Genomic DNA, 24,523 nt, shown 5'->3' on the forward strand with positions numbered 1-24,523 from the left:
GCGCCACTGTTCTCTGCATCGGTCCCTCTGTGGGCTCTGGATGTCATGTAGTCAAGAATTAACTCATATGGTATTAAATTCTCACCACTGTTCCCTACATCGGGTTTTCTCAGCGCTAACATCACAGAAACACTCGACCCACACTCCCTCTTTCGGAACCCCAAATCCTGTCAAGCAATACAAGGCTCGCAACTCGTGCACCCAGGTCTGTCTTCAATCCTCCAGCGTGCGTGACCGCCTCCTCGGCCGCTGTTCTCGTGACGGACTGACTTCTGACCCCATGACCCGCTGTCCCACTCTAGCGTCCTCCTGCCGGCGGGACGGAGCCAGGCGACACCCACATATACCTCAGAAAGACTGTCAGGTTTTGCAGTTCGCTCTAGCGGGGCGGCGAACTGACCCAGCTCTGCCTTGCGTCCCCTCAAAGCAACCATGACCACCACTACCACTACCACTTCTACTACTACTACTACTACTACTACTACTATTACTACTACTACTACTCAAAGGGGAATAAGGCAGAATTTGGTCAAGCTCCCCGTACTGTACACAATAAAATAATAGAATAGTATCCCCCCCAACACCCTCAACCCACCCCCCCAACCCATCCCCTTCCACCGTATCCTCCATTTCATGCCCCGTCAGAAACCCACCCCAACCCCGCCTAGCCCCGCCCCCGCCCCCGCCCCGCCCCGTCTCAGGTAACAGAACAGGAGGCGATTAAGGGCACGTGTATGTACAGGTGTAGCGGGTCAGGTGTGTGTGTGTGTGTGTGTGTGTGTGTGTGTGTGTGTGTGTGTGTGTGTGTGTACGCTATCACCTAGTGTCCCAATGTATACATAAATTAGAATGTTTGTATGTCGCTGTATATATTCGTGTATGTATGTATGTATGTATGTATGGAAACCTCTGTATGTGTGTGTGTGTGTGTGTGTGTGTGTGTGTGTGTGTGTGTGTGTGTGTGTGTGTGTGTGTGTGTGTTAGTGCATGTACGTATAGGTGTGTGCACGTGCAGGTCTGTACACATCAGGGCATTCTATGACACACACACCATCCTTTCATAGTGTTAGATGTTACTATTTACTTTCTTGCCTGTAAATATCATGACACTCAGTTGACCACTACAGCCGAGGGTTAAATGAGCCCCCCCATGCCCCTCTCACCCCCTGACCCCCCTCGCCCCACCCTACTCCTAGCTACTGTTTGTACGTTACATATCACGCTATGGAGAGTCGCCACTGACACATCACCCTTGTAACGAGCCGAGATATTCACCCTTACGGCATCCTCGGGGACTAAACATACATACATACATACATACATACATGCATACAAGTCAATAAAGGGGTACTAAAATAATTCCTGTAACCTAGATTTTAAGTCATATATTATACATACATTAAAAAAGGTATATTTAAGACAAAAGAGAGTCAGTCGCACGGAGAGTCACGTCACGGGAAGAGTGAAGGTGTTAGGAGCGATCTGTGTGTGAGGTTCGTCTGCAAACAAACGCTCAGCTCTCATCAGGACTATTTTCTAAGGCCACAGAGATGACTAGCCGGGTTCTCAAGAGTGTTTCTCCTGCTGGCAATGTAGAAATCTTGCCCGTCTCTCGCTAGAACCTTATAAACACTCTTAAAGACTCGCATAATTTTAAATAAAGCCTTTTGAAAGTAGAAATGAAGCGTAAATGTGTTTGAGAAAGCTAGTCTGAGCTACGAGAGGGTTGAACCGCGGCATTTCTTCTCCTGGCCTGCTAAGTCTTAACAATATTCTAAGTATTTTTAAAAGCCACGTATTTTCAGTTGTTTTCAAGTTCCTGGTGATAGATTAACAAGATTTCTACGTTATTAACAGGATAAATACTCTTGATAACCCGGCTTATCATCTCTGTGGGCCTTGAAATTAGTGGCGTGAGAGAAGAGCGTTTTAGAAGTCTGGCTATGGATGTGAGGAAAGTCAGGACACCACTACTCTTGTGAGATTTGGTTTACTAATTGTCACTCTCTAATCTTATGGCCACGAAATACTGCTGTTCCTATAGCAAATGGGCCAACGACTCTATGGTAACCTTTCTATAATAATATTCTTGTTTATTTTTTCATTTATTTTTATTTATTTATTTATTTTTATTTTTATTTTTACCAGCTGAACACACGGCAAATATTCCTTAAAGATGATGACAACACTGCACCATTAACTTCATCACTTTAACCCAGTCTCTCACCACACCCAGTGATCATTGTTCTCTTATATCCAGAAACTCAAACTGAAATAACAGCAGTGAATAATGAACTCTTGTGAATAACAGTCTCACTTTATTAATAACCGAATGAACACTTTAATAACGCAATCTGTGGCATTTTTAAATCTTTTTTTGGAACTGCAAACCTTGAATCTGCTACATTTACTAAGGTCTCGTCACTGATAAAACTATTACGCTATGTAGGAATGTAGAAGTTATTTTCCCGCCATATTTGAACTTTGGTTGTGGTGATCGTCGAGAAGAATAATTGCCTTTTCAACGGGTCTTCCCTTTTCCTCCTGTTTGTCTTCTTTTTCTTCTTAATATTTGAGTTCTTTTTTTTTCTTTGATATTCCAAGATTTAAATATTGTTACATTTGTTTATTTTTTTTTTTTTTTTTTGTTATTTTTCCTATTTTCGTCTTCAAATTGCAGATGTCCAGTAAGTTTCTCCTCCTTTTTTTTTATTATGGACGCTGAAAATTTATGTCTACAACTACACTATACTCTTCATCTTCCTCTTGTGCTCTCTTCACCGCATCTTCATCTTCCGCCGAAGAGTGTGTGGGGGTCCTCTCTTTCACAGCCGCCCGTTACCAGCTGTTTGTCTCCGCTGATTAAGGTTAAGGGAGCTTGGCAGAGGTCAAGCAATCGGGCTGACCTCAAATGACCTTGTACGTACGCTTCATGTCACCTGTTGTCGTTGTTCATATTACGTTATAGTAAAATGTTATCCACTACAAGGCTTTCCTTTCTACATGGTGAGGTGGTGCTGGTGGTGGTAGCAGAATTAACACCTAGTAGTAGCAGTAGTAGTAGTAGTAGTAGTAGTAGCAGTAGTGTACATACATTCCCACTTGACATTGGTTCAAAAGATTTTATTTAAATTTATACAAGTTTTTTTAAGGTGTTTTTTTTTATGGTTCAAGAGGCAGAGTGACAAGATTCCTACATTATTAACTGGAGAAACACTCTTGAAAACCGCGCTAATCATCTCTGTGGCCTTGGAAAATAGTCGCGGTGAGAGAGCAAAGCTTTTCTGAACATGGGCCTCTCTTAGCTATAATGTATGAGGAAGAGAAATTAAATCAGGGAAGACAGGAAGAGATGACATAAGATAAATACAAAACGGAATAAGAGGAAGAGAAGGGGGAGGGAATGACAAGCTAGTAAGGTATAGGTATGTAATAAAGCAGTATTCCATAAACATGCAGGAAAGAAACAGTTCAATCATGATTTTAATTTAGGTTTGACGCTGGTGTTGAAAATTTGCGTGTATCCCCTGCAAGTGTTCTCTGTGGCGCGGCGAGGCTCAGTTGGAGGAGTAACTGAACCAAGCGGCTCACTGTGATACCACCTTTCCTTCTTTCTTTCTTTCTTTCTTTCTTTCTTTCTTTCTTTCTTCTTCTTCTTCTTCTTCTTCTTCTTCTTCTTCTTCTTTCATTCTTTCTTTATCTCTTTCTTCTCTTCTTCTTCTTCTTCTTCTTCTTCTTCTTCTTCTTCTTCTTCTTCTTCTTCTTTTTCTTCTTCTTCTTCTTCTTCTTCTTCTGTTGATGTAAGAGGGGAAATCTGGCCAAGGGCAACAAAATATGAAAACAAGAAAAAAGGCCTACTTCCAGGTAGAAAACAAAAAATAGAATACAGGAAGCTGCAAGAGATCACGAGGGCCTAAACCTGGTGACCCCTACGATACATTACTACATCAATGAACACACAAAATAGAATAACGTACGTGGTGTGTATGCTGAATAAACACATTACTTTTTTTCACTGATGTGGATTCTTCGTCTGTACAGGAATATATATATAAGAATTTATACAAATGAGACGACGAATACATGACAAATAGAATCTTTGATCCTTTCAGTGCCAGTCTTATTATTTTTTTTTTTTCGCGAATCCTTACAAGAATGAGTAAATAGACGAATAAACAAGACAGCAACGACAAAAGTAATAGATTGATGAAGCCTTGCGCGGTAAGTGTGCATGGCCTTCCCTCGCTAATAATCAGATCACTACAAAATGTTTGCATTGGTACGGAATGCAAACGAAAAAGCATGGCAGGTCAATATTGTTTTCCCTAGGCTGGAGTAATTAAAAGATCATAGGTATAAAAACGACGGTAGTGCACATATGTATGCTGTACTGGAATATTTTTTTTTTTTTTTTGGGGGGGGGAAATTATTTAGATCTTCTAATACCGATGTTATTTATCGTCACTGGACAAAAATGAATACCTAAAAACAAAGCAAAATATAAGACATCTTATAAAAGCAATTGCTCCTTAAAAAAAAATAATGAATAAAAAAAATTGCAAGACATTATCTGAAGGAATGATATCAAATACTGAATAAGATATCCAATAACACCTTCTATAGTGTATATTTTGAGATCAGGAAGAACTCGAGAGTTCGCCAAAGGCGAACGCTTTTAGGACCGTTCGCCTTTTGCAAAGTGCTACTGAAAACGCCTCTATTTCCCACCACGTGACCACAGACTCAAAGGCTGATGGGCCGCGCAATGAGCTCTCGTAGCTACGCGCAGTCACTGCGTATGCACGCATTTTACGTCCTTTATTTATGATATATATATATATATATATATATATATATATATATATATATATATATATATATATATATATATATATATATATATATATATATATATATATGGTCCCTTTCGTACTAGACGTGTAAAGTTTTCGTCGAGGGATGGGTAGTAGTCGCTAGACACGTGTTCAGTATGGAACGAGTCTCGTACAGGGATCAGTAATATGGTTGGTGGTGCCGCCGCCTGACAGTTCATTGAGTTAGTCTTCATCCTGCCATCGTATGGTATTCGTGATTTACCTTCTGGAGGTCTAACGTTGGCGATTGTCAGGGCAGTAAGGACGATGCCCTTGCTGCTCTATACGAATAATTCCCAACTATTGCTTCTGGACCCATCACCAACTAACCTGTCACCTGCCATCTCACAGTAAGTTTATTTATTACTGATCCCTCACCATTATGAACGTACGGTATACACGCGGTATAGAATTATCACCATAGAAATGTAGGCTCACTCTGACCTCAGCAGGACCTTAATTGTGTATACATGTACTAGTATATACGTACGGTACGTACGAAAGGGTCTCTACCAGTGGCTGTGTTTATGTATTACCTATTTACTTGTTTGTTTGTTTGTTTGTTCACGTCATTCATGCATTGATTACTACCATGTTCAAGTCCAAAAGTTAGGAGTGAAGCACGTCAAGAGTAGAACAGTGATAAGATGGTAACTCCTCAACTTTGGAGGTGCATGTTTGTGTAAGCGCAGCCTACAGGATTGCACCGGGATAGCTGTAACGACGTTATTTTATTGCTTCAACTAAATATTAAATATTAAAAAAAAAAATTAGAATTTTATTTATATGAAGGCAAAGATTAATGAGGAGGTGTTGCAGTTAGCTGGCACGACGAGGGAGTTGATAACCGTGGTGAGAAGACAGCTTGGGTATCTATGGTGTAGAGAGGGACTGTTTCTTGGAGATGATCGAGGTTAGAACACAGGGGAGACAGAGGGTAAAGTACATGGATGGAATCAAGGAGATGATAGGAGGAGAGAAGAAAGACTTAGTAGAGATGACTTGGAACAATAGAGTGAAACTTTACGATCACCAGCGTCAAATGATATAGCATGGGTTAATATAATGATATAAAAACACTTAGTAGCAATTCCTCGGTAGTATAGTGGTTAGTATCCCCGCCTGTCACGCGGGAGACCGGGGTTCGATTCCCCGCCGGGGAGGATGCAATAATTTTCTCTTGCTCTCTCTTTCTTCGTTGAATTGTGTTACTTAATGTTATATCGTAGAGTAGGCTGGCGTGGAGACCGTGTTGCCGTGTTATTCCCCGCGATGCAGGGCTATGTGGTGGATTGGTGTGATCATGAAGCTGTTTCGTGCGCTGCCAATGCAACCACTATGACTTTGCCTCATATTTACCTACTACTACATTAATTTTACAGCTGTTGCATGATTATTCATCATGCTGGAAAAACTCTCTCTCTCTCTCTCTCTCTCTCTCTCTCTCTCTCTCTCTCTCTCTCTCTCTCTCTCTCTCTCTCTCTCATTAATATTGAGAGTTTAATGAAGATGATCCACTGTGAAATTTCGAGTTTGCTAGAGATTTAATTTTTAATTGTTCATCCTCGGTAGTATAGTGGTTAGTATCCCCGCCTGTCACGCGGGAGACCGGGGTTCGATTCCCCGCCGGGGAGGCACATTGTTTTAACTTGGTATCTTTTATTTTTTCCAATTTTGTGTTCACCGTATTGTTGTCGCCATCAGCCTTTGTCATACTAATTGAACGTAAAAGTTATTTCTGTAACGCCTTTGAACCACAGCCACGGCCTACAAGTGGCACCAGGCAACAGTGAGGCGGGACCATAATGGTTTCCTCGTGCAGTTTGTGGAGTAAGGAATATACAATATAGAATCCTTGGTGTGGAGATGGACGTAGCCACGGTACCTGTGACCGTAGCGGCGTAGCCTCTTCCACCGAGGTTAAACTTACGGTACATACAATACATGTCAGACTGAAGTAAGGTTGCAGAATATCATCTTCTTGACCTTAGTCTTACCGCTACGATGCTAACCCAACTAAAGCTTACCAAACAGAAGAGTTGCGTAGGTAAGGATGCTAACGGCAAGATCAACAACATAGCGGCCACCACAGGGCCGCAACACTTCCTGATATTTACCAACCTTTTCCTTTGTTATTGATTATTGCTTCATAAAGTTTCTTGAAGTTGACATATGCATTACATTATATTCTATAACTTTGATTCCCTGACATGCAAGAACAGTATTACCCTCTGTAGGAAAAGCCAAGCTATAGCTATCTTCATATTAGCATGTTTCTTCCTCCATATTTGTTGTGAACGTAGCATCAAGTGTCTATACTGTTAGTTTTACTTTATGTACTATTTACATTAACTTTTGAAATATTAGAGGCATGCAGTGTTGCCAGATCAGCCAGTTTCTGGCTAGATCTAGCCAATTTTTTAATCATTCAACCAGAAAAAAATTGATCTAGCCATTAGCCAGAAAATGTAGCCAGAATCTCAAAAGATTTAGCCATTTTTTAGCCATTTTTTATAGGGACAGAAGTGAGTAAATAACTTACAATTATATGCATTTTTAAGTACCAATAGTAGTATTCCTACATTCCGAGTAAATAAAACAAAAAAAAATTGTAAACAGTGAAAGGGATCCGACTCAGACGGTCGGATCCCATGTCTTGGACGCGTCCAGTTCACGAAACGGGTTACGGGTTGGATACAGGTCTACCGTCTAAGACGAGTGAGCTCTCAGTGTGAGCCCATCGTGCGTGAAGCCTGTACTCGATTTGCCCTCTTCTGAATATTAGCATATTAATCTATATATAGCAGTGTGGGGAACAGCCTATAATCAAGATGCCAAAGCAACCGTACACACAGAAATTTAGAAAAGAATGGCTTCAAGAGGACTTCTGGAAGGACTGGATAATGGAAATTCCAGGTGATGCAAATAATGTACATTGTAAATTTTGTAAGGCAGTGATTAGAGCAAAACTTTATGATACAAAGGAACATGCTAAAAGTAAAAGCACTTGAAAAACAGTGAGCCATTCTCATCATCAAGGCAGATGAAAATTAATTTCTCTAAAGTAGAAAATTAGCGATTTTTTAATATAAGTATATTCATTATATTTATTATCATACATATAAGGCAATAATACATCACCAAATGTTATTTGTAGGCTTTGAGAATTTAGCCATTATTATTTGCTAATTTCCATCAAAAGTTAGCCAATTTTAGCCAGTTTCTGTACCATATTTAGCCAGAATTGAGTTCAGCGAGCTGGCAACACTGTCACTCCCAAGGGTCTGTCCTCCCACCCGTCCATGTATTATAATATCTTTTAACAAGTCAGTTTTCTCAACATTCCATTTCTAAAATGAATTCATACATAATTCTTCACTGTGCTCTTGTTAATTGTTTGTTTGACAAAATACACTGTGTTAATGACCTTTTTGACAATCACTGATATTTGTGCAATAACAGAAACACGGTTTACTTCTATTCCTAACTCTTAATATCCACACATGTGAATTACTTGGAACTGAGACTACAGGTCCAGGATTAGTTATGAAACATGGTGTGTGTGGATGGTTAATGGATACCTGTCTGTTCAGCATCAACATGCACGTACTTCACTCTTAAGGGTGTTCTTCCACTCTTCATCCCTTACATCTGGGTTAGCTAATTCAGTTGGTATTCTCACCCATACAGCCTTTTTCATTAAGGTAATTCTTCTTTCTATAAATTAAAAGAGTATAATCATAGGTATATGTATTTGCCTTTCTGTTGTCTATTGAACATATAGATCATGCTCAGACTTTGTTGAGTAATTAGTTTCCAAGATTGCAAATATAGCTACTTCATGCTGTTGCCTACATCAAGTATATTTGCAACACATTTATGCAAATTTTGAATGTTGCAGAGTTACCAATATAGGATGTCCAACAAATATATTACATGTTTACGATTCCATGAATTATAACCTAAATAAGGCATAGGGAGATGTTCTTAGGTCAGTTGTCATACAGGGGACGAAATGGGGAACAAGTGTTTTATATTTCAAGTTATTTTAATGGAAAAAAATTATTTACAAACAATGAAAGGTTCCACTGTATTGATGTTTAATCCTGTGGTCCCAAGTTGACAGGCCACATTTTGAAGTTGTTGTCGATGAACTTTGGGAGAGCTGCCTTTTCCTTTTCCTTTTGTGCGAGGAAGAGGATGTGCTTATCAGGGTGAGGGTGGACATAAATATGTAGGTTACACTCCCAACACTTCAGCTTCACTATTGATCTGTGCAGGAAGGGACACAAATAAAATAGTACATTAGAATTGTTTGTTAACGTAAAGGTGTGTGTTGATAAACACAAGGCCTATACAGTACTGTACATTATCCAAAATAGCAGTTTTCAATCACATTGTATACAAATGTAAGAAGTTAATAGAAAAATTAATACATGCAAACAATTGACCCAAAATCATCTAATAAACAACACAATCAAAATTAAGAAGAGTTCAGAAAAGAAAGAAATCAAGAGAACTGGTCAGTTTGAATACTCACGTATTCAAAAAAATGCTTTTGTGTGTGAAGGTGGTGCAGTAACATTGAGGGCACTCCTCAGGGAAGGGCTGGTTCCACTTCAGCTCCAGGTAGTGGCCACTGGCAAACACGTCAGCAGGGATGTACTGGGGCCTGGGAGGAAACTGCAAGTTCTCCTGGGGTGAGGTCCGTGACATGTGTCGCTTGCTTCTGTTTCTTGACCTTGGCAAGGTGGTGGTGGCACGGCGAGTGGAACTGGCTGGTTTGGAAGTGGTAGATCTCTTGCGTGAGGAAGGGGAGGCACACGTCATAGAAAGGAAAGACTGTCTTTCACTAGAAACATATTTTGACTGAGCTCGGTAAGGAACCTTCTTGACAGAGGAAGTGTAGCTCTTCGCAAAGAAAACCCTTACTTCGTCAGGGAAAACTTCTATGTTTATAGTGGAAGGGGTTATGTTTATGTCTGTTGTGGTAGGGGTAAATTGTGTCCTGGAAGGAGAAGTGTATGTATTTATTGTGGTAGAGGTAAAGTGTGTGGCTTTCTTGGCTGGGGGAGTGTGTGTCTCTGCTTCAGCACGGGTGGAGTGTGTCCTGGCAGGGGAAGTGTGTGTGCTTGTCTTGGCAGGGGTAGAGCATGTTCTGGCAGGGGAAGTGTGTGTGCTCGTCTTGACAGGGGAAGTGTGTGTGCTTGTCTTGACAGGGGTAGAGTGGTTCCTGGCAGGGGAAGTGTATGTGCTTGTCTTGACAGGGGTAGAGTGGTTCCTGGCAGGGGAAGTGTGTGTGCTTGTCCTGGCAGGAGTAGTGCATGTCCTGGCAAGGGAAGTATGTGTGCTTGTCCTGGCAGGAGTAGTGCGTGTCTTGGCAGGGGAAGTGTGTGTGCTTGTCTTGACAGGGGTAGAGTGTGTCCTGTCAGGGGAAGTGTGTGTGCTTGTCTTGACAGGGGTAGAGTGTGTCCTGTCAGGGGAAGTGTGTATGCTTGTCTTGACAGGGGTAGTGTATGTCCTGGCAGGGGAAGTGTGTGTGCTTGTCTTGACAGGGGTAGAGTGGTTCCTGGCAGGGGAAGTGTGTGTGCTTGTCCTGGCAGGAGTAGTGCGTGTCTTGGCAGGGGAAGTGTGTGTGCTTGTCCTGGCAGGAGTAGTGCGTGTCTTGGCAGGGGAAGTGTGTGTGCTTGTCTTGACAGGGGTAGAGTGGTTCCTGGCAGGGGAAGTGTGTGTGCTTGTCCTGGCAGGAGTAGTGCGTGTCTTGGCAGGGGAAGTGTGTGTGCTTGTCTTGACAGGGGTAGAGTGGTTCCTGGCAGGGGAAGTGTGTGCTTGTCTTGGCAGGAGTAGTGCGTGTCTTGGCAGGGGAAGTGTGTGTGCTTGTCTTGACAGGGGTAGCGTGTGTCCTGTCAGGGGCAGTGTGTGTGTTTGTCTTGGCACTAAACACTGTTACTTCACCAGGTATGGTAGGCAGTGAGGCTGAGCTTGACTGACTCTTGGGGGCAAATGTGGTTTGGAAAGGTGGTGTTTCAGCCTTAATACTCTTGATGCCTGAGTTTCGGAATGCCCGTATAGCAGCACAGGAAGAATGACGTGTTCTCGGCTTGGTTCCTTCCGCACCAGCTTTCATCACTGCCACAGCAGGTGCTTGGAGTATGCCTCTCCTCTTTGCTGGAGGCACCTTCTCCGAGGTCTGTCCCATGGTGACTCTGCAGAGCTGCATTGGTGGTGGCAGATCACTGATTTTCAGCAATACAGGATTCTTTACCATGTAGGAGATGGCTGCCTTCCAGGGTTCCAGCTCCCTGAGAGACATGAGAGTCCGTACATAGTGGGAAGCTACATCAGCCACCTCTTCACTGGTGGGTACGGAGGTGGACTTCTTGGCCATCTCTGCCCTTGTGTGCTGCATCACATAGCCTACAGGCAATTCTTTCCACACTAATACATGACCATCCTTGTTTGCTGGACATTTGGTGGTCATTGGGAAGTACTGTGTGAATTGACAACATGCTCTTATATCAAAATGACATTTGCACTGAATAATTCCAAAGAACAGATGTTTCAAGACATCTATTCCCTCACATTGGCTCTTGCATGTATAGCAGAATGTTTTCAGTAATTTCAGCTGGGCCTTCCTATAAGAGTTTTGGCTTGGATGGCAGCTGGGCTGAGATATCACAGGTGTGGTGACCTCATGATACAGTGTTCTTGAATATGGTGAAGGAACAAACTCCATCTGTTTGCAAAGAGAATTAAGGTTTGTAGTATACTTGACCTTCAATTTAAAGGACCCAATTTAACAGATTTATGATTTAACAGAGCACAGGATTTCAATGGACAAATATACCTAGCAATGGACACTGCCTTTAGAAATGTAAAAAAATTGAAATAACAATAAGCACATCAAATCTTATTAATGTATACGTAATATAATGTACATCATATATTTGCACAAAGAAAAAAAAAAAATCAGAGCTTGAAGAGAATCTGGTGTAGGTGGAAGGCGGTGGCATAGTGGATAGGGTGGTGAGCGTGGGGTAGAGCAGACGTCCACGCATAGGTTTGAATCCCACAACATATTGCCTTGACACTTTGCCATTTGTTGAGTGGTTTAGAGTTAGCTACATGTCACCATGATACCCAGGTTCTAGGCAGTTACAGCAAAGATGTGCTTGGGTGGTGATATGAGCCCTGACATGGGTACCACTACTAATAAAATTGCCGGCACCACTAATGGGTGGAGGCTTAACAGCGCTTCCAATACTCTTCAAGTTACCTCCAGGTGCTATAAGCCAGGCCATAAAAAATCAAATAAAATTTTAAAAAGTACAGGCTGACAATATGTGTTAACACGGTGCAATCACCACATTAACACAGGTCCTGCCACCCACACCTTAGTCTGTGCTTGTTTCTAGGTACATGCCTACATACATGACCGTTGCTGCATTGACTCTGGTGTTAATTTTGTGTCACAATGTCTCCCAAATAAGAAAAACTTAAGCGTGTGACTCTAAGAGTTGTTTCAGTTAATACACCATGTTACAGTACAGTACAGGGATTTCTTGAATTATGCAAGGGATACATTCCTGAAGGGATCGTGTAATGTTAAAATCACATAAACCTCAAAGGAGATAGTGCAGAACTGAATAAGATTACTTAACTAAACTATACAGTACATACCAAGTCTGGAGAATTGCATTTAGTTGACATTAAAGTGAAGGATACAGCATGTTGGCAGTACACCTGGGAAACACCTGAGGCCATATTGTCAGGCCTCACAGAATTCCTATCACTCAAGTGACCCTCTTAAAGGCCGTTTCACACTGGATACCATGCTGGCAAGACACACCTCTCGCTTAGTACCACATCCGGTGTGAAACAGCCTTAAGCCCACATCATGGCTCACAATTTGTCAACTTTAAATATAGAGAAAGAAATTGGTTCTTGACAATTTTCTTTTACAGTCAATCCTCGGCTATTGCGACTTCAGCTATCACATTTTATTGCTATCACGCACCCATGAAAAGCTGTTAAAATTTCATTATCACGACCTCAGATGCCTGCTATCGCACACCTAGCCATGACGTACCAGTAACAGGTACCATGACAAGGTTACTATTAATTATGTCATCCCAAGTTGATATGGTGACACTGAAGTCTGGACCATCTTTCTCTACCCCAAGCACCTCCTCATGACCACAGAACATAACACTATTCATCCACCATCATTTCAGGAGCAAACATGATGGATATGGAAAATTCAATACAGCTGTCAGATTGCAATTTAGCCTGTGGTTCTAAATTCTATCTTTGCTTTTTATCACAAACTGAGAAAAGGAACAGACCACCAATGATGTGATTTCAAAACAATTTACTTATGGGTCTTCAGCATCATCTTTTGAGTAGAGAGATGGTTCACCTGCTCTAAACATCATGCTCTAAATATGAATGTCAGGAGCCATGCAGATTGTGAAAGAAGGTAATTATTGATGGTGGTGGTGGTATAATAATAATAATAAATTATTATTATTATTATTATTATTATTATTATTATTATTATTATTATTATTACTCTTATATTATCATTATTACTGTTATAACCTTGACATGTTTTAATTAATTGGTACCAATGGATTATACAGTAATAAAAAAAAAAAAGGTAAAAATGAGGGATATTAGGAGTAAAATTTGTGGTTGCGGTACCAATAACAATTTTCACCATTAGTTGTTCAATTCGGCTATCGCATTTTCGGATATGGCGCGGCTATTTCGGCCCCAATTGGGCGCGATAGCCGAGGGTTACGTGTATTTCAATTATTTTGACATATTATTACTAGTTTTGGGAATGGATAGACAGACAAACAAAAGAAAAATGATAAATACAAGATTACATCCAACCGGCCAACACATGCCGGCCGCACAGGGCAAGTGTTGGGTTTAGGGAGAACTGATCGCATTGCTCGTGGTAGATATTTACAATAATACATTATTGCATCAAAGAAGGCAATTATTTAGTCATCATTACTGATGCTTATCATCAAACTAATGATGAAAACTGTTAGGAATTGTGTCATGGTTACACAGCAAAGTTCCCACAATTCTGGCAAGAGTCCGCATCATGGAATTAAACCAGCCACACAACTTCTTTGTTTTTTTTTGACATGTTATTCTTAGTAATCTGTGTAATGTGAAAAAAAAATTCAGGTTTTTTACCTTGAGTTATTCCAAAATCTAAACACACATAAATCGAGAAATCCCTGTATTTGGTTAGGTTATAAAGCAATAATTTTATCATATATATATATATATATATATATATATATATATATATATATATATATATATATATATATTTATTTATATATATATATATATATATATATATATATATATATATATATATATATATATATATATATATATATATATATATATATACTGTAAGTATTTTCAAGCAATGGACCAATGTTCCCTCCTTTTAATTCATTAAATCCAGGATGGAGTGTTTTAGAGGAGGAGATCTTATCTGTGCATGTCATTATCATAACAGGGGAAATTTGTGTGTCCATCCTAGCAGAAAAAGTGTGTGTGTGTGTGTGTGTGTGTGTGTGTGTGTGTGTGTGTGTGTGTGTGTGTGTGTGTGTGTGTGTGTGTGTTGTCAGGACAAATGTTTGTATCTATCATAGCATAGGAGGTTTTTGCAAGTCCTTACAGGAGCAGTATGCATCATTGGCTTGGTGAGAAAAATGTGTGTCTTTGTACTAACCAATGAGTTTGAGGGTGACTGACTGGCAACACTTGTTTCTTTTCCATCAGGTTTGGTTCTTGTCTTTGGAACAGCAGGTGTTCGGTATAAGGCTCTCCTCTTTGCTGGCGGCACTTTCTCCTCCTCTGAAGTCCTTCCCCTAGTAATTCTGCAGGGTTGCAATGGTGGCGGCAGATCACTGATCTTAAGGCTCAGAGGTTCCTTTATCATGTGGGAGATGGCTGCTTTCCAGGGTTCCAGCTCCCTAAGAGACAGGAGGGTCTGTACGTAGCGGGAAGCTACATCAGCCACCTCTTGAGTGGCAAGTACGGAGGTGGACTTCTTGGTCATCTCTGCCCTTGTGTGCTGCATCACATAGCCTACAGGCAATTCTTTCCACACTAATACATGACCATCCTTGTTTGCTAGACATTTGGTGGTCATTGGGAAGTATCGTGTGAACTGATTACATGCTCTTATCTCGAAACAGCCTTTGCACTGAATTATTCCAAAGAACAGATGTTTCAAGACATCTATTCCCTCACATTGGCTCTTGCATGTATGGCAGAATGTTTTCAGTAATTTCAGCTCAGACTTCCTGTAAGAGTTTTGGCTTGGATGACAGCTGGGCGGAGATATCACAAATGTGGTGTCTTCTGGATAGACTGGTCTTGAAGCTTCTGCCATCTTCAGTTCTTCCCTTTGCAATCCTGCCAAAAGGCATCAAAGTTGCAATGACAAAGTAAATACTGATCTTAAAGACAAGTACAAACACAAGGCTCTACACTAACATGAATCTAGTGTGACAACTGAAAATTATAGAAGGCTTAATTAAAAGGTTAAATATCTGACGCAAGACTTTGAAGAACAGACAAATGAGAACAATAAACATTCAAGCTGTAGCCATATTACCATATGTTATGTTCAAGATTTACATAAATGATAGGCTGAAATTACTAAACAGCTACAATAATTTGTTTACTAATAATGCAACATTGCCAGGAACTACAAAAAGCCAGGAGAATAGTAAGGAACTATAGAAAGACTAATATAAAATTTATGCTTGGAGTCTCAGAATGCAAACTTGAATATAATCCTAAGAAATGCCATGCATTGGAAATGGGAAAAAAAGTACAAGGACGCCAACACGGAACTACGTAATGAATGGGTGCAGATATAAAAACAAAAAGTAATGAAGAAAAGGATTTGTGAACAATTATTATTGAGAACACATTGTCACTCAAGAAACCTGCAAGCGAGATATTTGGCTACACATATGAAGTAACAATCTACAATCTACATGGACCTAAATATGATGAAAAAGGCCATTACAACCACAGCATACCCCAAGTTGGAGCACCCTGCACTGCATTTTTACAGTCTCCATGTAACAAGAGGAAATTACAAAGAATAAAGAGGACAGCAACTAAAGGAAAACACTTATTAAGAGTGACTAGAAGAAATGAGACTAATAACATTGGAAGAGAAGAGAAATGGGAGACGTGAAAATGAAGTACAAATTAATAAATAATCATTTCAGCCCGTTAGTGTTTTCATCCCCTGGAGAGAGAAGCTGCTCAATTTGAAATACATCAATTAGTCCAAGGAAGATGTTAGAGCATGGTGTATTGTCTACAGTGCACTGCTTGCTGCATTTTACGAAGAGAAACAAGATAACCACTTCATATTCACTTCCTAGTCTTGCCAGTTAGGTTAGGTTAAATTGCATCAATTTAATCAGGTTACGTTAGTTGAGTTGGACTAGGTTTGTTAGGTGATGATGGTAACTACAAAGTGAACTTAACCTAACCTGATTTACAGTTGGCTATTTAACCTAACCTAACCTAACATAACTTTAAAAGGGCAGGATGAACATAATAAAAAAAATTGCTAGAAGTGTTGAAATTAATTTCCGAGGCATACGCATATATATGGGTTGAAAATACTCTTTACAAAATGTTGTATCTGTTGAAAATGTAAGAATTGCCGCCAGTGCTATATGGACAAGGAAGTAAAAAAATAGCCGGTGTGGACCTCCTCGTCCTCCCAGCTATGTTCAGGTCCTGCATACGGCAGGCACTGTCCATGTTCCTCTATTATTGCCATGGGTGGTAAGTGACTAAGTGGTAACCATCTGTGTCTGCCTCCTCCTCCCCAGGGTTTTTTTTTTTTTTTTTTTTTTTTTTTTTTATGCAGGAGGAAACTGGCTGAGAGCAACAAAAAATGGAAAAAAAGCCCCACTGGGTTGCCAGTTACCTTGAAGTTCATCAGAGTTACCCAGAAGTGAGGGACAAATGTCTTGACACCTCCCTCTTTAAAAGAAGTCAAGTCATAGGAAGGTGGAAATACAGAAGTAGGCAGAGTTTACCAGAGAAAGGTATGAATAATTGAGTATACTGGTTGACTCTTGTATTAGAGAGTTGGACAGAATAGGGATGAGAGAAAGAAGAAAGCCTTGTACAGCAAGGCTGCAGGAGGGGAGGCATATAGTTAACAAGATCAGTAGAGCATTGCTAATCTCAGGTGGTTTGGTCAACTTGTTGGTCAATTTGCAGTGTCAACCAGCCATGGAATCTGTGATGTGACATGTTTTTTTTTTTTTTTTTTTTTTTCTCTCTCTCTCTCTCTCTCTCTCTCCTGGCAAGAAATGTAGTGAAATGATTGGTTAATGTCTACAATTGGTCCTTCTCAGTAGCACATGACTTGACTACATGTTGTGGTAATATACTCACTTTACTTCACATTCATGAAGTCTTTTTCAGGAGCAAGGCTTTTATTGGCTTATAATTGTCTGAAAAATAAAAACTGCATCAGAAGCAGAGTTCTGTGAGCATTCCTCAGTCTTCCTCCCTTTCTCCTTGTGGCTGTTCACATTAATATGGCATTGTGGGTCCTGTGGGAGTTGTGGTGTCTATAAATCACGTGTTACGGACATCTAATGAGAGCCCGCCATGCCGGCAGCTAAAATGACATATCACAGCAAAACCAATGAAGGACCTTCACCGATAGGATGTCCAATGTGAGCACGCCATGCCTGGAGTTACTTATTGTATTGCATTTGTTTCTTGTGAGAGAGGGTGAAGCATGTCGGCTTCTACCAGTTGCTAAGTTGCTTTTACCATGGGAGCCCACTGCTCGGAATGTAAGTTCATTCTTTCCCCACCCCCCTGGCCCCCCATCACCACTACACTGGAAATGCAAGGCTTGTTCATTATGTGTGCATCACAGGTTGATTTTGCTTTCCAACATTGTGAGCAATACCAGATGTTTGACATAATTCAAGGGTCACAGCTGTGTTATTGGTGAGCACAAGTGTCAATGACTCGCTACATTTGTGGCTGTATATATTTACCTAAAAATCACATTTTATTTTTTCTTTATTTCTATTTAAAGTGTAACTTTTACTTTCATTTTCTCTAAGTTAAAAATTAGGTTAGGTTAGTAGCCTGTGAGGTCCAAGGAGAGACAGCCCCTCCGCTAGGTTACAATATTAAAAGGGAGCGGCTGTTGTGAATGTTGTTGTGTTATAGGTGAGCAATGTTGCCATTGCTTCACTCATATGTTGAAATGAGGTCAGGTTAGGTTTTTTTGGGGGTTGTGGTTAATTCATCCTGAAGGACCGTCCAAGAGAGTGCAGCCCCCCTCACTAGTTTATAGTTTGGAGTTTAAAAATTGTTAGGTTAGGATTTGGCTATTAACTGTGGAGGGGGGAGTTGTGGCTTGGTTATAATGTTAAGGTTTGGTTAGTAATGGGGGGGGAAGGGGTCAGGAGGGACTAAGTTATAATGTCAGGTTTAGTACCTCTGGTTTTCGCTTAATGTAACTGATACAACCACAAATGTAGTGAATAGTTGGCTAATATTTTGAAAGAAAATTACTTTTTTTTTTTTTTTTTTTTTTCTAAATAAAAGCATTTTCCCCCTTAAATGGTTTTGAATTATCAAAAAAGGTCTATTTTAGCTTTCCCCCACCTAAATACCTTGTTTTTCCTCAAGGTCCCCAAAGCTTGCAGTTCTTGGTTAGGGAAGTGATGACAAGGAGGAAGGACTCACCTGGTCAACTCACCTCACCTGGTTGGCTACCTTTAGCACTTTGTACTACATTGTTGGAGGTACTGGAGAAATGTAAGGGCACCACAGTTCACATGTCAAACAGGCAACTTAAAAGAAATGCATTCCTAATGATATCATTTCTTCTTATTTATTCCCTTATTCACTATCATATTATCATTCCCATTTCCTATTCGTTATTCATTTTCCTTTCTATCTCCTGTTTCAATCCCATTCCCACCATTTATATTTTGCTCTCTCTCTCTTGTTGACCAATAGCGTTATATAATACGTTAATTCAGCAGCGTAAATGAGCTACGAAGGGAGAGTGGGAGAGACCTGTATAGTAGATCAAAGCCTTGACCAAAGCTTGTTCTTCACCTCCAGAAACTGCCGGGCCGCCACACAGGAACAATGCGTTGTCTTCCGCTACATGCCATCCACAACCCCCTCACCTTTCCCTCAGCCACACTATTACACTCCAGCTGGGCTGCTTCACAGTTCACACACACGTACAGCCTGCAACAACCATATCCTTACCATGGAGAATATAATCAGCTCTGCTTCACACGTAGGCCTACTCTTCACGTAACTCTGGCACCATAGTTCACAGTTTCTCTTTTCCCGGGACCCGGGATAAGTAGGGTTGCCAGATTTACTCAGGGACTTAATACCAAATACTTAAATTTTTAATACCAGATTCACTTTTTCAATACCAAACTAATGATAAAACATGTTTTCGTAATTTTTGAGTTGAAAAAAAGTATTGGTTAGTCAAGAAGAGCATCCAAGCCACCGTCTGTTTCCTCGTTAGCTATATACATATCGGTTGATATAAATTTCTTGATAGGCTTGCCCAGAGTATATACTCTGGGCTTACCTATTTCCCCCTCCCCATCTTTCCTTTTTTATTCTGATTCTGATTCTGATTTGCCTCACCGCTTCCCGGGACTCGAACCCGGGCTCTCTCGATTAAGTCGAGTGTGCTAATCACTTCACTACGCGGTGTAGGTGACTCCAGGTCGCTGCATACTGCATACAGGTATTATAGGTATATAATCTTTGTAGTGTGATGCAGAGAGAGATGGGTGGGGGCAAGGTGTGGGCAAGCCGTGGGTGAGGAAACAAACCCGCGTGCTATAGTCTGCATGATGTATTATTTATTTACCTCTCGTCTCCACAGCCGCCTGCCGCCTGCGATACAGTGACACGGTGACACACCATACCGCTCACCAGCATCACCTGTGTCTGGCCCCAAAGCCTCACTGTCGCCTGACTGCCCCTGGTGCAAGAACATACAGGAAACAATATAACACTTCCTGCTGCAGTGCCCCTGCTACCACTCACACTGTCCCTCGCTGTGCTGTCAGCAGTGCCCACCCCTGGGGGGTCGACAGCTTTGACCTTCCAGCGCAGGCGTGATCGGCCTCACCTGTCATGGTATCATAGGATTCCTCCAGTGCCCATAGATCCTCATCTCATGACCTTCAACAAAGAACAAGATGGACTTCAAGGAGTACATTGTAGATAAGGTGTGTTCTTTCAAGTTTTAACTTAGGATCAATCATGATAGATTTACTAATGGGTATGCAGATTTTTACTGGATTTAGTTAAGCTTGCAATGTATATAGGTGGTGTTGTCAATTATATACTCATATGTATACTGTACATACGTCTATATAGATACATGCACCTTGGATTCAGGTAAGGTTTAGTTAGGTGAGGTTTTAAGTAGATTACTTCCTTCCACACCTATTATACTGAACTCCACCCACAGGCTCCACCCTCCGCCTTCTACATCCCGGATTTCATAACGGTGGAGGAAGAGCAGCACCTCATCCACCAGGTCTATGCCGCCCCCAAGCCCAAGTGGAAGGAACTCTCTCATCGACGCCTCCAGAACTGGGGTGGACTGCCTCACCCACGCGGCATGGTGGCAGAACACATCCCTGCGGTGTGTGTGTGTAGGCCATGGGTGGTGGGACAGACAGTCTTGGGTTGCAGGTGTCATTTAGAGGACCTCAGTATTTGTAGAATCTCATATACACTTAAGGGATCTTTTTAATTTTATCTTTTTTTTTTTTTTTTTTTTTTCCATTAATATTTGTGATGCCCAATGAGTGTTCTTGGGCTCCTATTTATATTTTGGGGACCCCATTAGTATTTAACCCCTTCGGTACTGGACTGCATTTTTATCATGAATTTTTTGTGTGATTAGACATTTTATTGACATTGTCAAGGGTCTATGGAGGTCAGAAGATTAATGGCTAGAGTCTTCACTATTTTGATCCCCCACAAAAGTTTCTGAAGGTGTATGAAATGAATATAGAAATGCATCATGGTACTTAATGGGTAAACCACCACATTGATATTTCTGGCACCATATGAAGGTTTTTTTAGGCCTTCCCTCTGCAGCTTGGTAAAAGAGAGGGTCAATGACAAGCCTTCTGGTCCCCCACAGTGGCTGCAGCACCACATGGACAGCATTGCAGAGCTGGGTGCCTTCGGAGACAAACAGCCAAACCACGTGCTGGTCAACGAGTACTTAGCAGGCCAGGGCATCATGGTGAGCCTGCACACACACACACACACCACGTAGTGTAGTGGTTAGCACGCTCGACTCACAATCAAGAGGCCCGGGTTCGAGTCCCGGCGCGGCGAGGCAAATGGGCAAGCCTCTTAATGTGTAGCCCCTGTTCACCTAGCAGTAAATAGGTACGGGATGTAACTCGAGGGGTTGTGGCCTCACTTTCCCGGTGTGTGGAGTGTGTTGTGGTCTCAGTCCTACCCGAGGATCGGTCTATGAGCTCTGAGCTCGCTCCGTAATGGGGAAGACTGGTTGGGTGACCAGCAGGCGACCGAGGTGAACAACCACACACACACACACACACACACACACACACACACACACACACACACACACACACACACACACACACACACACACTGAAAGAAGAATCAGGAGTATGTACAAGATAGGAAATGAAGACATAAAAACCAGTCATGAAGAAAAAGACCTTGGGGTGACAATTACCAATGACCTATCGCCAGAGAGACATATAAACAAAATAATTGGAGAAGTATTGAACTTATTGAGGAACATAAGAGTGGCGTTCGTATATCTAGATGAAGAAATGATGAAGAAAATAATTACTGCAATGATAAGACCGAGGCTTGAATATGCAACAATACAGTGGGCTCGAACTTAAAGAAACACATAAGGAAACTAGAGAAAGTACAGAGGGCTGCAACGAAAATGGTGCCTGACTTAAGAGATTTGACTTATGAAGACAGACTGAAAAGAATGCAACTTCCAACCCTGGAAAACAGAAGAGAAAGGGGAGACCTGATAGCAATATACAGAGTGATGATTGGCATGGAAAAAATGGATAGGGAAGATCTGTGTATGTGGAATGGAAGAATGTCGAGAGGGCATGGGAAAAACTAAAATGGCCACTTATAGGAGAGATGTGAAAAATATAGCTTCCTCATAGAAGGGTGGAAGCATGGAATAGTTTAGACGTGGAAGTGGTCAACGCAAGGAATATTCATGATTTTAAGAAAAAGCTGGACATTAATAGATATGGAGACGGGACAACACGAGCATAGCTCTTTTCCCGTATGTTACAATTAGGTAAATACAATTAGGTACACACACACACACACACACACACACACACACACACACACACACACACAGTTACTCATGGGCAGGGTAATATCATTAGTTAATTAGTTTAGGTTAGGTTAGGCTCCATTGCATTGTGCTCTCTTCTCTAATCTTTGATATCCTAACTGAAGTGATTGTAGTGAAGGTTATTGAGATTTAAAAGTGTGTGTGTGTGTGTGAATCAAACAATGACTTACCACAGATTCAGCATCATTAGCAGAAAAACAGAAAGAAACATTTGTATGGTCTCTCATCTTTCATGATAACCCTATTGAGATGTTAAATGTTCAGGAACATCACGATAGATAAGATAACCAAAGATAACTTTACCCAGCCTATCCCATCCTTCCATCTCTCTCTCTCTCTCTCTCTCTCTCTCTCTCTCTCTCTCTCTCTCTCTCTCTCTCTCTCTCTCTCTCTCTCTCTCTCTCTCTCTCTCTCTCTTTTTATTTATTTATTTTTTTTAATGCAGGAAGGAGACCTCTCAAGGGCAACAAAACCTTGAAAAAAAAAAAAAGAAGGCCCACTGAAGCTGGAGGTTCCCTAAAAGATTTTAAAAGAAATTAGCCAAAAGATAGTGACAAATGTCTTGAAACCTCCCTCTTAAAAGAAGTCAAGTTGTAACTACCACATTACCTCCTTGCAGCCCCACGTGGACGGCCCAATGTTCTACCCAACCATCACCACCATCTCCCTGTCCGGCCACACTCTGCTGGACTTGTACACACCGCGCCCACCAGACACACAGGAAACACCCAACACCAACAGCCAAGATACAGAAACTCACACGTCATCAGCGTTTGAGAAGCGATATGTTGGTTCTCTATTCCTGGCACCTCGCAGCCTTCTGATCCTACAAGATGATGCATACACGACTTACCTTCATGGAATCACAGAGGTGGGGGAGGATGTGGTGTCCAGGGATATCCTTAACCTACCCAGCATCCCTCACATCCCTGGGGACACTGTGCAGAGGGACACAAGGATATCATTAACCATTCGGCATGTTCCCAAGGTACTCAAGAATAAAGTGTGGTTAGGGGGTAGTAGACATTGAGGTATCTTTTATCTTTTATCTCCTTTTTGGTCTTATTTTATCTCTCAGTGTGGGAGTTGCAAGAAGTGGTCAGGTCTGCACAATACACAAAGTCATGTCAGTCCCTGTTTGAAATGTTCCTCTCTGTTTCCACCTATTGTTCTTGTCCTTAAATTTGTTTGTTGTGCTTATGAAGATGTTCTGGTTCTGTGAGGTTATTGTTATTCTTTCTTTCTTTTTTGTATGTGTATTTCTCTCTCTCTCTCTCTCTCTCTCTCTCTCTCTCTCTCTCTCTCTCTCTCTCTCTCTCTCTCTCTCTCTCTCTCTCTCTCTCTCAGGAAGTCCAAGAGTGAGGTGGTTCTAACTCGGTGCTCAGACTTGGCTAAAATTGATATGTTAATATTGAGAGGATTTTTATACTTCAGTCATGTTTGGTTGTATTTGTTAGATTAAGTCCCTTTGGTGTGTCAGGTGCAGTTTGACCTTCTGTGTGTGTGTGTGTGTGTGTGTGTGTGTCTTATGCAGAGGAAAGAGAGAAGGGGTCATTAGGAATTTGGCTTATGAAGAGAGACATACTAACTGGCATTTGTATATCCTAATACTGAGAGCTGTAGGAGGAGTAATAGTAGCCCACCACTCGGCAGTTATAGCTTCCTTAGACCCCCTGACATCATTAGTAGCAGTAGTAGTAATAGTAGTCACGAGAGCAATGCCTCATGTAGTAGTAATAGTGGTAATAGTTCCGTAACTCCTTCAGTACTGAGATGCATTTTCACCACGACTTTTTGGATATGATTAGACAATTTTATTTGCATTAGGAAAGGTCTATGGAGGTCAGAAGAGTAATGGGCAGAGTCTTCACTATTTTAATCCCCACATAAGTTTCCGAAGCTGTATAAAATCGCTGGATAGTAAACAGAATGAATATGAAAAGGCAGCATGGGACTCAAGGAACTGATGCTGCAGGTTAAGAGAAAGGATAGTAATAAGAACAAGAGGCTGTGATTTGTGTGTGTGTGTGTGTGTTTTGGCTCTCTTTGTGAGGAGAGTCAGCCTGGTGAAGACATGTGGCTAGTAACTCTATCAAGCCATTGCTGTGATTCGTAAATGTTGTGATATAACAAATAAACAGTGGCTTTTGTACCATCA

General features: G+C 41.2%; 3 protein-coding genes and 2 non-coding genes across 9 annotated transcripts in view; 4 read left to right on the top strand and 1 right to left on the bottom strand.

Moving 5' to 3' along the window:
• Positions 1-2,985, top strand: part of LOC123501089 (lachesin-like) — an 82,225-nt gene extending 79,240 nt beyond the window's left edge. Inside the window, 1 exon segment of the mRNA XM_045249673.1 lies at positions 1-2,985. This exon segment is cut by the window's left edge and continues 2,878 nt beyond it. The gene's annotated coding sequence lies outside the window, so the exon portion shown is untranslated.
• Positions 2,986-4,989: 2,004 nt separating this feature from the next.
• LOC123500658 (alpha-ketoglutarate-dependent dioxygenase alkB homolog 6-like) lies at positions 4,990-24,523 on the top strand. Of its 3 annotated transcripts, none has more exons than XM_045249319.1 (5): positions 4,999-5,224; positions 19,852-20,200; positions 20,446-20,622; positions 21,130-21,234; positions 22,985-24,523. In XM_045249319.1, the coding sequence occupies exons 2-5, from the start codon at positions 20,171-20,173 to the stop codon at positions 23,393-23,395; spliced, it is 723 nt and encodes a 240-aa protein (XP_045105254.1). In that variant the 5' UTR covers positions 4,999-5,224; positions 19,852-20,170; the 3' UTR covers positions 23,396-24,523. The 3 variants fall into 3 exon arrangements, with proteins under 3 accessions (XP_045105265.1, XP_045105254.1, XP_045105260.1); XM_045249325.1 differs by lacking the exon at positions 4,999-5,224 and adding an exon at positions 7,629-7,790; XM_045249330.1 differs by lacking the exon at positions 21,130-21,234 and having other exon boundaries at positions 4,990-5,224.
• On the top strand, positions 5,966-6,037 carry Trnad-guc. The gene has a single exon. It is a non-coding gene; the product is annotated as a tRNA-Asp (tRNA).
• Trnad-guc lies at positions 6,437-6,508 on the top strand. Its single transcript has one exon. It is a non-coding gene; the product is annotated as a tRNA-Asp (tRNA).
• On the bottom strand, positions 8,610-19,975 carry LOC123500635. Of its 3 annotated transcripts, XM_045249312.1 has the most exons (5): positions 19,837-19,975; positions 19,008-19,187; positions 14,641-15,329; positions 9,415-11,610; positions 8,610-9,146 (listed from the first exon to the last, which is right to left on the bottom strand). In XM_045249312.1, exons 3-4 carry the CDS (start codon positions 15,304-15,306, stop codon positions 10,351-10,353), a joined length of 1,926 nt encoding a protein of 641 aa, XP_045105247.1. In that variant the 5' UTR covers positions 15,307-15,329; positions 19,008-19,187; positions 19,837-19,975; the 3' UTR covers positions 8,610-9,146; positions 9,415-10,350. The 3 variants fall into 3 exon arrangements, with proteins under 3 accessions (XP_045105247.1, XP_045105242.1, XP_045105238.1); XM_045249307.1 differs by lacking the exon at positions 19,008-19,187 and having other exon boundaries at positions 19,837-19,973; XM_045249303.1 differs by lacking the exons at positions 19,008-19,187; positions 19,837-19,975 and adding an exon at positions 19,209-19,314.

This window comes from Portunus trituberculatus, chromosome 8 (assembly GCF_017591435.1).
Source record: "Portunus trituberculatus isolate SZX2019 chromosome 8, ASM1759143v1, whole genome shotgun sequence".
NCBI lineage: Eukaryota > Metazoa > Arthropoda > Malacostraca > Decapoda > Portunidae > Portunus > Portunus trituberculatus.

Bases quoted from the DNA above. Each gene is read 5' to 3' on its own strand.
- LOC123500635 (XM_045249312.1), bottom strand. From the start codon at position 15,306: ATGGCAGAAGCTTCAAGACCAGTCTATCCAGAAGACACCACATTTGTG. The intron at 11,611-14,640 runs GTTAGTACAAAG...CTTTGCAAACAG, and splicing joins AGTCACCCTCAAACTCATTG to ATGGAGTTTGTTCCTTCACC.
- LOC123500658 (XM_045249319.1), top strand. From the start codon at position 20,171: ATGGACTTCAAGGAGTACATTGTAGATAAG. The intron at 20,623-21,129 runs GTGTGTGTGTGT...GGTCCCCCACAG, and splicing joins TGGCAGAACACATCCCTGCG to TGGCTGCAGCACCACATGGA. The intron at 21,235-22,984 runs GTGAGCCTGCAC...ACCTCCTTGCAG, and splicing joins TAGCAGGCCAGGGCATCATG to CCCCACGTGGACGGCCCAAT.